Source organism: Bombina bombina, chromosome 5 (assembly GCF_027579735.1).
Source record: "Bombina bombina isolate aBomBom1 chromosome 5, aBomBom1.pri, whole genome shotgun sequence".
In the NCBI taxonomy this organism is placed as follows: domain Eukaryota; kingdom Metazoa; phylum Chordata; class Amphibia; order Anura; family Bombinatoridae; genus Bombina; species Bombina bombina.
This window is the reverse complement of record NC_069503.1, coordinates 308,873,884-308,890,148: the sequence shown is the minus strand read 5'-3', so window position 1 is coordinate 308,890,148 and position 16,265 is coordinate 308,873,884. Positions and strand designations below refer to the sequence as shown.

General features: G+C 39.7%; 1 protein-coding gene across 3 annotated transcripts in view; it reads right to left on the bottom strand.

Moving 5' to 3' along the window:
- The window catches only part of UMAD1 (UBAP1-MVB12-associated (UMA) domain containing 1), a 295,126-nt gene that overhangs the window by 268,213 nt on the left and 10,648 nt on the right, over positions 1-16,265 (bottom strand). For all 3 annotated transcript variants that reach the window (XM_053714092.1, XM_053714091.1, XM_053714090.1), the window contains exon 2: positions 12,384-12,493. In XM_053714092.1, the coding sequence (XP_053570067.1) occupies positions 12,384-12,437 (54 nt within the window). In that variant the 5' untranslated portion in view covers positions 12,438-12,493. The remainder of the gene's footprint in view (positions 1-12,383; positions 12,494-16,265) is intronic.

The following is a 16,265-nucleotide window of genomic DNA, read 5'->3' as shown; positions in this document are numbered from 1 at the left end:
TAGCGGACAATCCTTTCTCCAATCCTTCTTGGAGAAAAGACAAAATCCTAGGAATCCTGATCTTACTCCATGAGTAGCCTTTGGATTCACACCAAAAAAGATATTTACGCCATATCTTATGATAGATCTTCCTGGTGACAGGCTTTCAAGCCTGAATCAAGGTATCTATGACCGACTCAGAGAAACCGCGCTTTGATAAAATCAAGCGTTCAATCTCCAAGCAGTCAGTTGCAGAGAAATTAGATTTGGATGCTTGAATGGACCTTGAATCAAAAGGTCCCATCTCAGTGGCAGAGTCCATGGTGGCAGAAATGACATGTCCACCAGGTCTGCATACCAAGTCCTGCGTGGCCACGCAGGCGTTATCAAAATTACCGAAGCTCTCTCCTGTTTGATTCTGGCAATCAGACGCGGAAGGAGAGGGAATGGTGGAAACACATAAGCCAGGTTGAACGACCAGGGTACTGCTAGAGCATCTATCAGTACTGCCTGAAGATCCCTTGACCTGGATCCGTAACGAGGAAGTTTGGCGTTCTGACGAGACGCCATCAGATCCAATTCTGGTGTGCCCCATAGCTGAACCAGTTAAGCAAACACCTCCGGATGGAGCTCCCACTCCCCCGGATGAAAAGTCTGACGACTTAGAAAATCTGCCTCCCAGTTCTCCACCCCTGGGATATAGATCACTGAAAGATGGCAAGAGTGAGTCTCTGCCCATCGGATTATCCTGGAAACTTCTATCATCGCCAAGGAACTCCTTGTTCCCCCCTGATAATTGATATAAGCTACAGTCGTGATGCTGTCCGACTGAAACCTGATGAATCCGGCCGAAGCCAGCTGAGGCCACGCCTGAAGAGCATTGAATATCGCTCTAAATTCCAGTATATTTATCGGTAGGAGGGCCTCCTCCTGAGTCCACAAACACTGTGCTTTCAGGGAATTCCAGACTGCACCCCAGCCCAGTAGACTGGGGTCCGTCTTCACAATAACCCACGCTGGCCTGCGGAAACACATTCCCCTGGACAGGTGATCCTGTGACAACCACCAAAGAAGACCCTGCCTGAAAGCCATGTGGGTTATAAACAACCCCAAAGAACCCTCAAGCAAATGTCCCATAAAAAGTTACTCCCAGACACAAAAACGTTTGTCCCAAATTCACATAACAAACTGAGTGCCCACAAAAAATTAACCCTTTATGCAAGCTAGTAAAAACCTCTGATAACACTAGGATTACTGCTTACCCTTCCCCTAATGGGGACACTGTCAGCCTTTCTGAGTTAACACAGTCTCTGCAGAAAATATGACTGAACATACCTCATTGCTGTATAGCAAGAAATCGTTCCTCACACTGAAGTTTTCCTGTACTCCTCAGCTCATGTGGGAACAGCAGTGGACCTTAGTTACAAATGCTAAGATCATCATCCTCCAGGCATAAATCTTCATCTATGTCCTGCCTTAGAGTAAATAGTACAACACCGGTACCATTTAAAAATAACAAACACTTGATTGAAGATAAAATAAAACTAACAGTTTAACACCTCTTCTCTTTACCCTTCCTGCTTAGAGCCAGCAAAGAGAATGACTGGGGGGGTGGAGTTAAGGGGGGAGCTATATAGACAGCTCTGCCGTGGTGTTCTCTTTGCTACTTCCTATCAGGAAGGACAATATCCCACAAGTTAGGATGAATCCGTGGACTCGGTACATCTTGCAAAAGAAATACATATATATTTATGTGTTTATATGTGTATATACACATATTAACACATAAACCTACAATATGCTTTATTTGGGGGAATTTTGAAAACTAACCAGGTATGACCTCTGGTTAATTGGTTAATTTTCGGAGCACTCACGTTGGCAATAACTAACCACTTGTAATGGCTGGTTATTTATCAAAGGATATCAAGAGAATGAAGCAAATTATAATATAAGTAAATTGAAAAAGTTGTTTAAAATGGCATGCTCTTTCTAAATCATGAAAGAAAAGAAGTGGGTTTTTATGTCCCTTTAACTTGGTCATTACTGTTCTTCCTGGTCTTTGGGTAAGTTTGTGGAATACAAACAGGCTTAAAGTGACATAAAACACAAAAATTATCTTTAAATTCGTTAGTTAGAGCATGTGATTTTAAACAACTCTCCAATTTACTTAAATTATCAAATTTGCTTAATTCTCTTGGTATTCATTGCTGAAGGAGTAGCAACGCACTTATGGGAGCTAACTGATCCCAACTGATACTAATAATAAGAGGCATTTATGTACAGCCACCAATCAACAGCTAGCTCCCAGTAATGCATTTCTGCTCCTGAGCCTTCCAAGGTTTCCTTTTCACCAAGAGAGCCAAGCAAATTAGATAACAGAAGTAAATTGGAAAGTTGTTTATAATATGGTCTGTATGAATCGTGAAAAAAAGAAAAAAAGACTCCGGCCAGCCTCTAGACATAGAAAGTATACATACTTTAGCCATACATGAGCATAAAAAGTTAAAAACAAAGCAACTCAGCTGATGCTGTCTGTATCAATCGTGAACATCATTAAAAAAAAATCTTTGGGTTTCATGTCCGTTTAAGCAATACCACATATTGAGCTAAACAATGACTAATTTTACCTTTGTTTATATAGAATTATATATTTTGCATCAATTAAAATAAAATGTGTTCACCAGCCCTAGGAATAGCCCTGCATTGAACGTCCTTGGTGTCTATGGTTCTCTCATTCTACAGTTATTTAAAGAGACAATGTACTCTCTTAATTTGCTGTATTCAAAGCTGCTGCAGGAACACACTTTCAGACAGTCTTGGCAGTTTCTTTCCCCCAGCTCACACTGGGTCGTCAAGTACTGATGTTTCTTTTTTGCATAACTTTTCTACGTCCATTACTGCAGTATTGAAATGTTCAGTATAGGTGACGCCTTTTAACAAGCAAAACCAGCTATTTCAAATAGGTTAAACGAACACAAAACTTAAAGGCTCCATTTGAATTTAGCAGGATAAAATAAGTAAAATAGTTATCACATGCAAATTTAATACAGGACCCACCACTGCTTAAAACCTTAAGGGTTAGTAAAATGCAGGTCAAGAGCGTATCGTCATTTTCAGTAGAAGCAAGCATTATAGCGTGCCATCGGCTGTACTGCCCTGTTGCATAATGGAAAAAAAATAATAATTGAGAGAGCAGGACAGACTGTGAGTAGGTTAATTTGAGAAAAGCAAGGAATTATTTCTAAAATCTTAATGCTTAATGACGGTATGGTAAAGTGAAGGTAAACTTGACATGTTTTAAACCTTGCAAAAGTAATACATATATATTTATGTGTTTATATGTGTATATACACATATTAACACATAAACCTACAATATGCTTTATTTGGGGGAATTTTGAAAACTAACCAGGTATGACCTCTGGTTAATTGGTTAATTTTCGGAGCACTCACGTTGGCAATAACTAACCACTTGTAATGGCTGGTTATTTATCAAAGGATATCAAGAGAATGAAGCAAATTATAATACAGGTGGCCCTCGGTTTACGACGGTTCAATTTGCGCCGTTTCAGAATAACGCCCTTTTTTTTGCTATTGAGAACCATTGACTGCTATTAAAAGCATTAGCACATGCATACATTAAAATAGCCAGTAGGTGGAGCTGTCCGCTTCTGTTGCAGCAAACACATGCAAAGAAAAGCAAGCCAGACATGATCAATGGATCAGCTTTCAAAGGAACAAGATCTAGCAGCCATTTCCCTTAGCTGCAGACTCAATGCAGAGAAATGTTTACAGAAAAAGGCAAGTAAAAAACGTTTTTGTTCATTAAACTTTTTGATGATGATACAGTCTGTTGTGTGATTAAACACAGGCAGACTAATCAGTGTATAACCAGACCTGAGCAATGGAGCCGTTTTTAAAGGAACAAGATCTAGCAGCCACACTTCCCTTAGCTGCAGAAAAATGCAAGTAAAAAAACATTTTTCTACATTAAACAGTTTGTTGATGATACAGTCTGTTGTGTGATTATATCTACAGTATATTTTTAGGTTTATAATGCTGTTTACCATTTAAAGTCTTCATTTCAAAGCTTTAAAAATAATGTATTAGGTGTTACTTATGACAATTTTGAGAGGGGCCTGGAACCTAACTCCCTCACTTCCCATTGACTTACATTATAAACTAGGTTTCAATTTACAACAGTTTCAATTTACAACCATTCCTTCTGGAACCTAACCCCGGCGTAAACTGAGGGCTACCTGTATAAGTAAATTGAAAAAGTTGTTTAAAAACAGAATTTATGCTTACCTGATAAATTACTTTCTCCAACGGTGTGTCCGGTCCACGGCGTCATCCTTACTTGTGGGAATATCTCTTCCCCAACAGGAAATGGCAAAGAGTCCCAGCAAAGCTGGCCATATAGTCCCTCCTAGGCTCCGCCCACCCCAGTCATTCGACCGACGGACAGGAGGAAAAATATAGGAGAAACCATATGGTACCATGGTGACTGTAGTTAGAGAAAATAATTCATCAGACCTGATTAAAAAACCAGGGCGGGCCGTGGAACGGACACACCGTTGGAGAAAGTAATTTATCAGGTAAGCATAAATTCTGTTTTCTCCAACATTGGTGTGTCCGGTCCACGGCGTCATCCTTACTTGTGGGAACCAATACCAAAGCTTTAGGACACGGATGAAGGGAGGGAGCAAATCAGGTTACCTAAACGGAAGGCACCACAGCTTGCAAAACCTTTCTCCCAAAAATAGCCTCCGAAGAAGCAAAAGTATCAAATTTGTAAAATTTGGCAAAAGTGTGCAGTGAAGACCAAGTCACTGCCTTACATATCTGATCAACAGAAGCCTCGTTCTTGAAGGCCCATGTGGAAGCCACAGCCCTAGTGGAGTGAGCTGTGATTCTTTCAGGAGGCTGCCGTCCGGCAGTCTCGTAAGCCAATCGGATGATGCTTTTAAGCCAAAAGGAAAGAGAGGTAGAAGTCGCTTTTTGACCTCTCCTTTTACCAGAATAGACGACAAACAGAGAAGATGTTTGTCTGAAATCTTTTGTAGCTTCTAAATAGAATTTTAGAGCACGGACTACGTCCAAATTGTGTAACAAACGTTCCTTCTTTGAAACTGGATTCGGAAACAAAGAAGGTACAACTATCTCCTGGTTAATATTTTTGTTAGAAACAACCTTTGGAAGAAAACCAGGCTTAGTACGCAAAACCACCTTATCTGCATGGAACAACAGATAGGGCGGAGAACACTGCAGAGCAGATAACTCTGAAACTCTTCTAGCAGAAGAAATAGCAACCAAAAACAAAACTTTCCAAGATAACAACTTAATATCTATGGAATGTAGAGGCTCAAACGGAACCCCTTGAAGAACTGAAAGAACTAGATTTAAACTCCAGGGAGGAGTCAAAGGTCTGTAAACAGGCTTGATCCTAACCAGAGCCTGAACAAATGCTTGAACATCTGGCATAGCTGCCAGTCGTTTGTGTAGTAAGACAGATAAAGCAGAAATCTGTCCTTTTAGAGAACTCGCAGATAATCCTTTATCCAAACCTTCTTGCAGAAAGGAAAGAATCTTAGGAATTTTTACCTTATTCCAAGGGAATCCCTTGGATTCACACCAGCAGATATATCTTTTCCATATTTTATGGTAAATCTTTCTAGTTACCGGTTTTCTGGCCTGAACCAGAGTATCAATCACCGAATCTGAAAACCCACGCTTTGATAGAATCAAGCGTTCAATCTCCAAGCCGTCAGCTGGAGGGAGACCAGATTTGGATGTTCGAATGGACCCTGAACAAGAAGGTCCTGTCTCAAAGGTAGCTTCCATGGTGGAACCAATGACATATTGACCAGGTCTGCATACCAAGTCCTGCGTGGCCACGCAGGAGCTATCAAGATCACCGAGACCCTCTCCTGTTTGATCCTGGCTACCAGCCTGGGAATGAGAGGAAACGGTGGGAACACATAAGCTAGGTTGAAGGTCCAAGGCGCTACTAGTGCATCCACTAGAGTCGCCTTGGGATCCCTGGATCTGGACCCGTAGCAAGGAACCTTGAAGTTCTGACGAGACGCCATCAGATCCATGTCTGGAATGCCCCATAATTGAGTCAACTGGGCAAAAATCTCCGGGTGGAGTTCCCACTCCCCCGGATGGAATGTCTGACGACTCAGATAATCCGCTTCCCAGTTTTCCACACCTGGGATGTGGATCGCAGATAGATGGCAGGAGTGATTCTCCGCCCATTGTATTATTTTGGTTACTTCTTTCATCGCCAGGGAACTCCTTGTTCCCCCCTGATGATTGATATACGCAACATTCGTCATGTTGTCTGATTGGAATCTTATGAATCTGGCCTTTGCAAGCTGAGGCCAAGCCCTGAGAGCATTGAATATCGCTCTTAGTTCCAGAATGTTTATCGGGAGAAGAGACTCTTCCCGAGACCATAGTCCCTGAGCTTTCAGGGATTCCCAGACCGCACCCCAGCCCACTAGACTGGCGTCGGTCGTGACAATGACCCACTCTGGTCTGCGGAAGCTCATTCCCTGGGATAGGTGGTCCAGGGATATCCACCAACGGAGTGAATCTCTGGCCTTCTGATCTACTTGAATCACTGGAGACAAGTCTGTATAGTCCCCATTCCACTGTTTCAGCATGCACAGTTGTAATGGTCTTAGATGAATTCGTGCAAAAGGAACTATGTCCATTGCTGCAACCATCAACCCTACTACTTCCATGCACTGAGCTATGGAAGGACGTGGAACAGAATGAAGAACTTGACAAGCGCTTAGAAGTTTTGACTTTCTGACATCTGTCAGAAAGATCCTCATTTCTAAGGAATCTATTATTGTTCCCAGGAAGGGAACTCTTGTTGAAGGAGACAGAGAACTTTTTTCTATGTTCACCTTCCATCCGTGAGATCTGAGAAAGGCCAGAACGATGTCTGTATGAGCCTTTGCTTTTGAAAGGGACGACGCTTGTATTAGAATGTCGTCCAAGTATGGTACTACTGCAATGCCCCTCGGTCTTAGAACCGCTAGAAGGGACCCGAGTACCTTTGTGAAAATCCTTGGAGCAGTGGCTAATCTGAATGGGAGGGCCACAAACTGGTAATGTTTGTCCAGAAAGGCGAACCTTAGGAACTGATGATGTTCTTTGTGGATAGGAATATGTAGGTACGCATCCTTTAGATCCACGGTAGTCATAAATTGACCTTCCTGGATAGTGGGTAGAATCGTTCGAATGGTTTCCATTTTGAACGATGGTACCCTGAGAAATTTGTTTAGGATCTTTAAATCCAGAATTGGTCTGAAGGTTCCCTCTTTTTTGGGAACTACGAACAGATTTGAGTAAAATCCCATTCCTTGTTCCGTCATTGGAACTGGGTGTATCACTCCCATCTTTAGCAGGTCTTCTACACAATGTAAGAACGCCTGTCTCTTTATTTGGTTTGAGGATAAGTGAGACATGTGGAACCTTCCCCTTGGGGGTAGTTCCTTGAATTCCAGAAGATAACCCTGAGAAACTATTTCTAGCGTCCAGGGATCCTGAACATCTCTTGCCCAAGCCTGAGCAAAGAGAGAGACTCTGCCCCCCACTAGATCCGGTCCTGGATCGGGGGCTACTCCTTCATGCTGTTTTGTTAGCGGTAGCAGGCTTCTTGGTCTGCTTACCCTTGTTCCAGCCTTGCATCGGTTTCCAGGCTGGTTTGGACTGTGAGGCATTACCCTCTTGCTTAGAGAATGCAGAATTAGAGGCCGGTCCGTTCCTGAAATTACGAAAGGAACGAAAATTAGACTTATTCTTGGCCTTGAAAGGCCTATCTTGTGGGAGGGCGTGGCCCTTTCCCCCAGTGATGTCTGAGATAATCTCTTTCAATTCTGGTCCAAAGAGAGTTTTACCCTTGAAGGGGATGTTAAGCAATTTTGTCTTGGATGATACATCCGCTGACCAAGACTTTAGCCAAAGCGCTCTGCGCGCCACAATTGCAAACCCTGAATTTTTCGCCGCTAATCTAGCTAATTGCAAAGCGGCATCTAAAATAAAAGAGTTAGCCAACTTAAGTGCGTGAACTCTGTCCATAACCTCCTCATATGGAGTCTCTCTACTGAGGGACTTTTCTAGTTCCTCGAACCAGAACCACACTGCTGTAGTGCCCCCTCGACCTTAGGGACTGTCTGCCATAAGTCCTTTCTGGGGTCGACCATAGGAAATAATTTCTTAAATATAGGAGGGGGAACAAAAGGTATGCCGGGCTTCTCCCACTCCTTATTCACTATGTCCGCCACCCGCTTGGGTATAGGAAAAGCGTCGGGGTGCACCGGAACCTCTAGGAACTTGTCCATCTTGCATAATTTTTCTGGAATGACCAAGTTGTCACAATCATCCAGAGTAGATAACACCTCCTTAAGCAGTGCGCGGAGATGTTCTAATTTAAATTTAAATGTCACAACATCAGGTTCAGCCTGTTGAGAAATTTTTCCTGAATCTGAAATTTCCCCATCTGACAAAACCTCCCTCATGGCCCCTTCAGATTGGTGTGAGGGTATGACAGAACAATTATCATCAGCGCCCTCCTGCTCTTCAGTGTTTAAAACAGAGCAATCACGCTTTCTCTGATATGCAGGCATTTTGGATAAAATATTTGCTATGGAGTTATCCATTACAGCCGTCAATTGTTGCATGGTAATAAGCATTGGCGCGCTAGAAGTACTAGGGGCCTCCTGCGTGGGCAAAACTGGCGTAGACACAGAAGGAGATGATGTAGAACCATGTCTACTCCCTTCATCTGAGGAATCATCTTGGGCAATTTCATTATCTGTGGCAGTACTGTCCTTACTTTGTTTGAACGCTATGGCACAATTATCACACAATTTTGAAGGGGGAGACACATAGGCTTTCATACATATAGAACATAGCTTATCTGAAGGCACAGACATGTTAAACAGGCTTAAACTTGTCAATAAAGCACAAAAACCGTTTTAAAACAAAACCGTTACTGTCTCTTTAAATTTTAAACAGAGCACACTTTATTACTGAATATGTGAGAATATATGAAGGAATTGTTCAAAATTTACCAAAATTTCACCACAGTGTCTTAAAGCATTAAAAGTATTGCACACCAATTTTCAGAGCTTTAACCCTTAAAATAACAAAACCGGAGCCGGTTACAGATTTAACCCCTATACAGTCCCAGCTACAGCCTTTGCTGTGACTTTACCAAGCCCAGAGGGGAATACGATACCAAATGACGCCTTCTAGGAACTTTTCCAACTACTTTCAGGTCCTCACACATGCATCTGCATGTCTTGCACTCAAAAACAACTGCGCAGTAATGGCGCGAAAATGAGGCTCAGCCTACAACTGGGAAGGCCCTTCCTGACTGGAAAAGGTGTCTAACATAGTGCCTGGCGTTAAAAAACGTTCCCCAAGTTTATAAGTGTGAATTATCAGCATAAACATGTATAAAATTTCCAAATAAAGCAATCGATTTAGCCCATAAAAGTGTCTACCAGTTTTATAGCCCATATTAAGCCCTTTATTCTGTTTGAGACTAAGAAAATGGCTTACCGGTCCCCATGAGGGGAAATGACAGCCTTCCAGCATTACACAGTCTTGTTAGAAATATGGCTAGTCATACCTTAGGCAGAAAAGTCTGCTAACTGTTTCCCCCAACTGAAGTTACTTCATCTCAACAGTCCTATGTGGAAACAGCAATCGATTTTAGTTACTGTCTGCTAAAATCATCTTCCTCTCACAAACAGAAATCTTCATCTTTTTCTGTTTCAGAGTAAATAGTACATACCAGCACTATTTTAAAATAACAAACTCTTGATAATAGAATAAAAAAACTACAACTAAACACCACATACTCTTAACCATCTCCGTGGAGATGTTGCCTGTGCAACGGCAAAGAGAATGACTGGGGTGGGCGGAGCCTAGGAGGGACTATATGGCCAGCTTTGCTGGGACTCCTTGCCATTTCCTGTTGGGGAAGAGATATTCCCACAAGTAAGGATGACGCCGTGGACCGGACACACCAATGTTGGAGAAATGGCATGCTCTTTCTAAATCATGAAAGAAAAGAAGTGGGTTTTAATGTCCCTTTAACTTGGTCATTACTGTTCTTCCTGGATCTGGGTCTTTGGGTAAGTTTGTGGAATACAAACAGGCTTAAAGTGACATAAAACCCAAAAATTTTCTTTAAATTCGTTAGTTAGAGCATGTGATTTTAAACAACTCTCCAATTTACTTAAATTATCAAATTTGCTTAATTCTCTTGGTATTCATTGCTGAAGGAGTAGCAACGCACTTATGGGAGCTAACTGATCCCAACTGATACCAATAATAAGAGGCATTTATGTACAGCCACCAATCAACAGCTAGCTCCCAGTAATGCATTTCTGCTCCTGAGCCTTCCAAGGTTTCCTTTTCACCAAGAGAACCAAGCAAATTAGATAACAGAAGTAAATTGGAAAGTTGTTTATAATATGGTCTGTATGAATCGTGAAAAAAAGACTCCGGCCAGCCTCTAGACATAGAAAGTATACATACTTTAGACATACATGAGCATAAAAAGTTAAAAACAAAGCAACTCAGCTGATGCTGTCTGTATCAATCGTGAACATCATTAAAAAAAAATCTTTGGGTTTCATGTCCGTTTAAGCAATACCACATATCGAGCTAAACAATTACTAATTTTACCTTTGTTTATATAGAATTATATATTTTGCATCAATTAAAATAAAATGTGTTCACCAGCCCTAGGAATAGCCCTGCATTGAACGTCCTTGGTGTCTATGGTTCTCTCATTCTACAGTTATTTAAAGAGACAATGTACTCTCTTAATTTGCTGTATTCAAAGCTGCTGCATGAACACACTTTCAGACAGTCTTGGCAGTTTCTTTCCCCCAGCTCACACTGGGTCGTCAAGTACTGATGTTTCTTTTTTGCATAACTTTTCTACGTCCATTACTGCAGTATTGAAATGTTCAGTATAGGTGACGCCTTTTAACAAGCAAAACCAGCTATTTCAAATAGGTTAAATGAACACAAAACTTAAAGGCTCCATTTGAATTTAGCAGGATAAAATAAGTAAAATAGTTATCACATGCAAATTTAATACAGGACCCACCACTGCTTAAAACCTTAAGGGTTAGTAAAATGCAGGTCAAGAGCGTGTCGTCATTTTCAGTAGAAGCAAGCATTATAGCGTGCCATCGGCTGTACTAGCCTTTTGCATAATGGAAAAAAAATAATAATTGAGAGAGCAGGACAGACTGTGAGTAGGTTAATTTGAGAAAAGCAAGGAATTATTTCTAAAATCTTAATGCTTAATGACGGTATGGTAAAGTGAAGGTAAACTTGACATGTTTTAAAATCAGGTCCTTAATCTAAGCAATATTTTAGATGGACTTTAATTGATCACTTCTAAAGAAGATGCGTTATAACTTACTTTTTAATCTAGCCGTGCCATTCTAATACCCTAAGCTATGGCCGCCAACTTCAAAACAATTTTTGGTGAGCTAACGCTCTAGCCGTTTGGCACTTTTTTGTAGCAAGAGCGCCTATTGGATAACAGTTCAAACCGTTAGCTCATCAACAACATATGAAGTGATCAATTAAAGTCCATCTAAATATTGCTTAGATTACGGACATGATTTTTAAACATGTCAAGTTTACCATTACTTTAACTACCATACCATCATTGCACCTAGTTACCTAGGAGTAAGCACTGATTGGCTAAAATGCAAGTCTGTCAAAAGAACTGACAAAATGGGGCAGTCTGCAGAGGCTTAGATACTTAATCACAGAGGTAAAAAGTATATAAATATAACTGTTTGTTATGCAAAACTGGGGAATTGGTAATAAAGGGATTATCTATATTTTGAAACAATAAAAATTCTGGAGTAGACTGCCCCTTTAAGTTACTGAAATTTTCAGAAAGGGCAGGAATATAAAAGGTAATATCCACTATTTCAAATGACAAAATAAAGGGAAAGAATACATTCTAACAGGTACCAGATCATTGGGAACATATTATAAAAGAAAAAAAATACAGTACACTGTCCATTTAAGGTTTATTTTTTGCATTTGAAACTCATTGCTCTCAAATTGGATGAACCTACAGGAGGAGCAAACCTCCTTATCTTGTTTGAATATATAAGAACTGGCTTCGTTTATAGAGAGTGACAAAGTTTCATTATGGTGGTGGGTTCAATGAGCAAAACCTGTTATTTCAATTGCAGGAATAAACCTAAAAGGTATCATTTCCAATATATTTAATAATATGCATCTGGTATAACAAGTCATTGAGAACACATTAAGGGGGAAAATATTGCAGTCCCTTTAAGTGTACTTCAACAAAAAATAATCATACTTGTTTCTTACCGAGTAAAACAAAACCACCATCTTCGATTTCAGGGACTGTGATTTTCTTTGCATCTTGGCTTTTCCGAAAGAAATTGAACATATTGTAGAACTTTTTTTCAGTGGTCAAACTGTAAAGCAAAAGAATACAAACAAGATGTGAGGATTGTTTCCACAAGAAAAAGAATCTGCTGAAAGAAAAAAAAAGTGTATAAAGCATATATAATAATGTAAATCAATATAAACAGACATTTGTTGCAGTCAAATCCACTTAAAACATTAACATATACAACAACAAGATAATGAAGGACCAGTAAATAAAGTAGATTTACAAACAAATGCATGATAAAAAGACAATGCAATGGCACAATGTGGCCTATTTATCAAGCTGTCAACCGCAAATACGCTGGAATTCCGCAGCGTAATTGTGGAGAGCTTGAGCTTGATTCGCCTTAGTTATCAAAGCCTACAGACTAGCAAAAGTAGAATTTTGTGACGTAACATACGATCCGCCGGTCTCAGTCCGACACAGATCGATGCTTACGTCACTACAGATGTTCCGAATGCAAATTCGGCACTATCTGACTACTTTTGCTAGTTATCAAATAACTACCAGGTATGCTCGCAGCTATTCCGGCCCAGCTTACCTGCTTTTCAATCCGCCTCCCTGGAGGCGGCGGATGCCATAGGAATCAATGGGAGTCTGAAAGCAGTGAAAGCTCATGTTCGCTGCTGCCCGATATCCCACTGATTCCTATGGCATCTAAACACCCCTAATCTGCCGCCCCTGACACCGCCACCACCTAAATAAAAGTTATTAACCCCTATCCCGAAGCTCCCAGACCCCGCTGCAACTACATAAATTTATTAACCCTAAAACCGCCGCTCCCGGAGCCCACCACCACCTACATTATACTTATTAACCCCTAATCTGCCACCCCCTATACTGAAGCCACCTACATAAAGTTATTAACCCCTATCCTGCCGCTCCCGGAGCCCACCGCAACTGAATAAATGTATTAACCCCTAAGCCGCCAGCCCCCCACATAGCCATAAACTAAATTAACCTATTAATCTCTAAACCTAACAACCCGTTAACTTTATATTAAATAAATATTAACTCATTCCTATCTTATAATAAATTAAAACTTACCTTTAAATTAAATTAAACTAATAATTAACCTATTCTATTATAATAAAATTCCATTAAACTATATTAAATTAATAATTAACCTACCCTAACTGTTCTAATAAAATTCCATTAAACTATATTAAATTAATAATTAATCTAACCTAACTTTTATACTAAAATAACATAAAACTACAAATTAAAATAACTATATTATATATTTAAACACCTAACCCTAGTCAAATAATGTAATTCAACACTAAAATATTACAAACTTACAAGAAACTAACAAAGTTACAAAAAATAACAAACACTAAGTTACACAAAAAAATAAACACTAAGTTACAAAAAAGAAAAAAGAAATGATCAACGCTTTAAACTAATTACACCTAATCTAAGGGCCCTATGAAAATAAAAAAGCCCCCTATCAGCCAATCGGAATTAAGGTTGAAAAAATCCTATTGGCTGTTGCAATCAGCCAATAGGATTGAGCTTTCATCCTATTGGCTGATCCAACCAGCCAATAGGATTGAGCTCACATTCTATTTGCTATTCCAATCAGCCAATAGGATTTTTTCAACCTTAATTGTGATTGGCTGATATTCTATCAGCCAATCGGAATCTAAGGGACGCCATCTTGGATGACGTCATTTAAAGGAACCTTCATTCGTCGGTAGTCGTCGGAAGGAAGAGGATGCTCCGCGTCAGATGTCTTGAAGATGGAGTCGCTCCGCGCCGGATGGATGAAGATAGAAGATGCCGTCTGAAGACTTCTGCGGGCTTGGATGAAGACTTCGGCCGCTTGGATGAAGACTTCGGCCGGCTTCGTTGAGGACTTCTCCCGGCTTCTTGGTGGATGGATGTCGGATCTTCAAAACTGTAAATAAATCTTCTGGGGTTAGTGTTAGGATTTTTTTTAAGAGTTTATTGGGTGGGTTTTAGTTTTAGATTAGGACTTGGGCCTGCAAAAGAGCTAAATGCCCTTTTAAGGGCAATGCCCATCCAAATGCCCTTTTCAGGGCAATGGGGAGCTTAGGTTTTTTTAGATAGCTTTTTATTTGGGGGGTTGGTTGTGTGGGTGGTGGGTTTTACTATTGGGGGGGTTGTTTGTATTATTTTTTTTACAGGGAAAAGAGCTGATTTCTTTGGGGCAATGCCTAGCAAAAGGCCCTTTTAAGGGTTATTTGTAGTTTAATGTAGGTTAGGGTTTTGTTTATTTGGGGGGGGGGGGGGTTATTTTCATAGGGCCCTTAGATTAGGTGTAATTAGTTTAAAGCATTGATCATTTCTTTTTTATTTTTGTAACTTAGTGTTTATTTTTTTTGTGTAACTTAGTGTTTGTTATTTTTTGTAACTTAGTTAGTTTTTTGTAACTTTGTAATTTTTAAGTGTAGAATTAAATTATTTGAGTAGGGCTAGGTGTTTAAATATATAATATAGTTATTTGAATTTGTAGTTTTATGTTATTTTAGTATAAAAGTTAGGTTAGATTAATTATTAATTTAATATAGTTTAATGTAATTTTATTATAACAGTTAGGGTAGGTTAATTATTAATTTAATATAGTTTAATATAATTTTATTATAATAGTTAGGTTAGATTAATTAGTAATTTAAAATAGTTTAATGTAATTTTATTATAATATTTAGGGTAGGTTAATTAATAGTTTAATATAGTTTAATTTAATTTTAAAGGTAAGTTTAAATTTATTATAAGATAGGAATGAGTTAATATTTAATATAAAGTTAACGGGTTGTTAGGTTTATGGATTAATAGGTTCATTTAGTTTATGGCAATGTGGGGGGCTGGCTGTTTAGGGATTAATACATTTATTCAGTTGCGGTGGGCTCCAGGAGCGGCAGGATAGGGGTTAATAACTTTATGTAGGTGGAAGCAGATTAGGGGTTAATAAGTATAATGTAGGTGGAGGTGGGCTCCGGGAGCGGAGGAATAGGGATTTATAAGTTTATTAGAGTGGTGGTGGGCTCCGGGAGCGGCGGTTTAGGGGTTAATAAGTTTATTTAGTTGCGGCGGGGTCCGGGAGCGGCGGGATAGGGGTTAAACAGTTTAGTATAGTGGTGGTGTTTAGTGACAGTATACAAATAAATCTAGGAAAAAGCCGAATGGCAGCGAGATTGATGACTGTTAGTTAACAACAGTCCACTGCTCATAGCCCCGTACTTGGTGCGTGGCTTTTTGACAGCTTTTTTGTTAAATAAGGAGAGCGTATTCAGGTCAGCGGCAGCGATGTTAGGTGAGCGTATTGGTGCCGTCGAATGCAAGTAAGTTGACGGCTTGATAAATAGGCCCCTTAGTCTGAACTTTAAATGAGCCCAGAAGCAGAACTTTCTTCACATTCTGCGATTACATTTTTTTTAGTTGAAATTTTTTCTGCATTCATTTTTTAAATAAATTTAAATTTTAAATTACGTAGTTACAATAAAATCACCAGCTTAATTGCAGTGTGTTGATTAACTAGAGAGCAAAGCATTTTTTTTTTAAGTTTTATAATCTAGTGCTGCAGTTGAAAATTGCATTGCAACATTAGCTGCAGACAAAAAAAAACCCCTGAAACATTTTGTTTCCTTTTTCTCTTGGCTTAAAGGGACAGTGAACCCAAAATAGCTTCTGAGTGATACATATTAAGTTTCAAACAATTATTATTTACCAATGTTGCCCAATTTTCTCCTATAAATTGTTGTAAAGTAAAATGACTTGCGATTTGCTCCTGTGTTGTTTGCAAATGTCTGCCTGCGCCCTCTCCTATTTCGTCA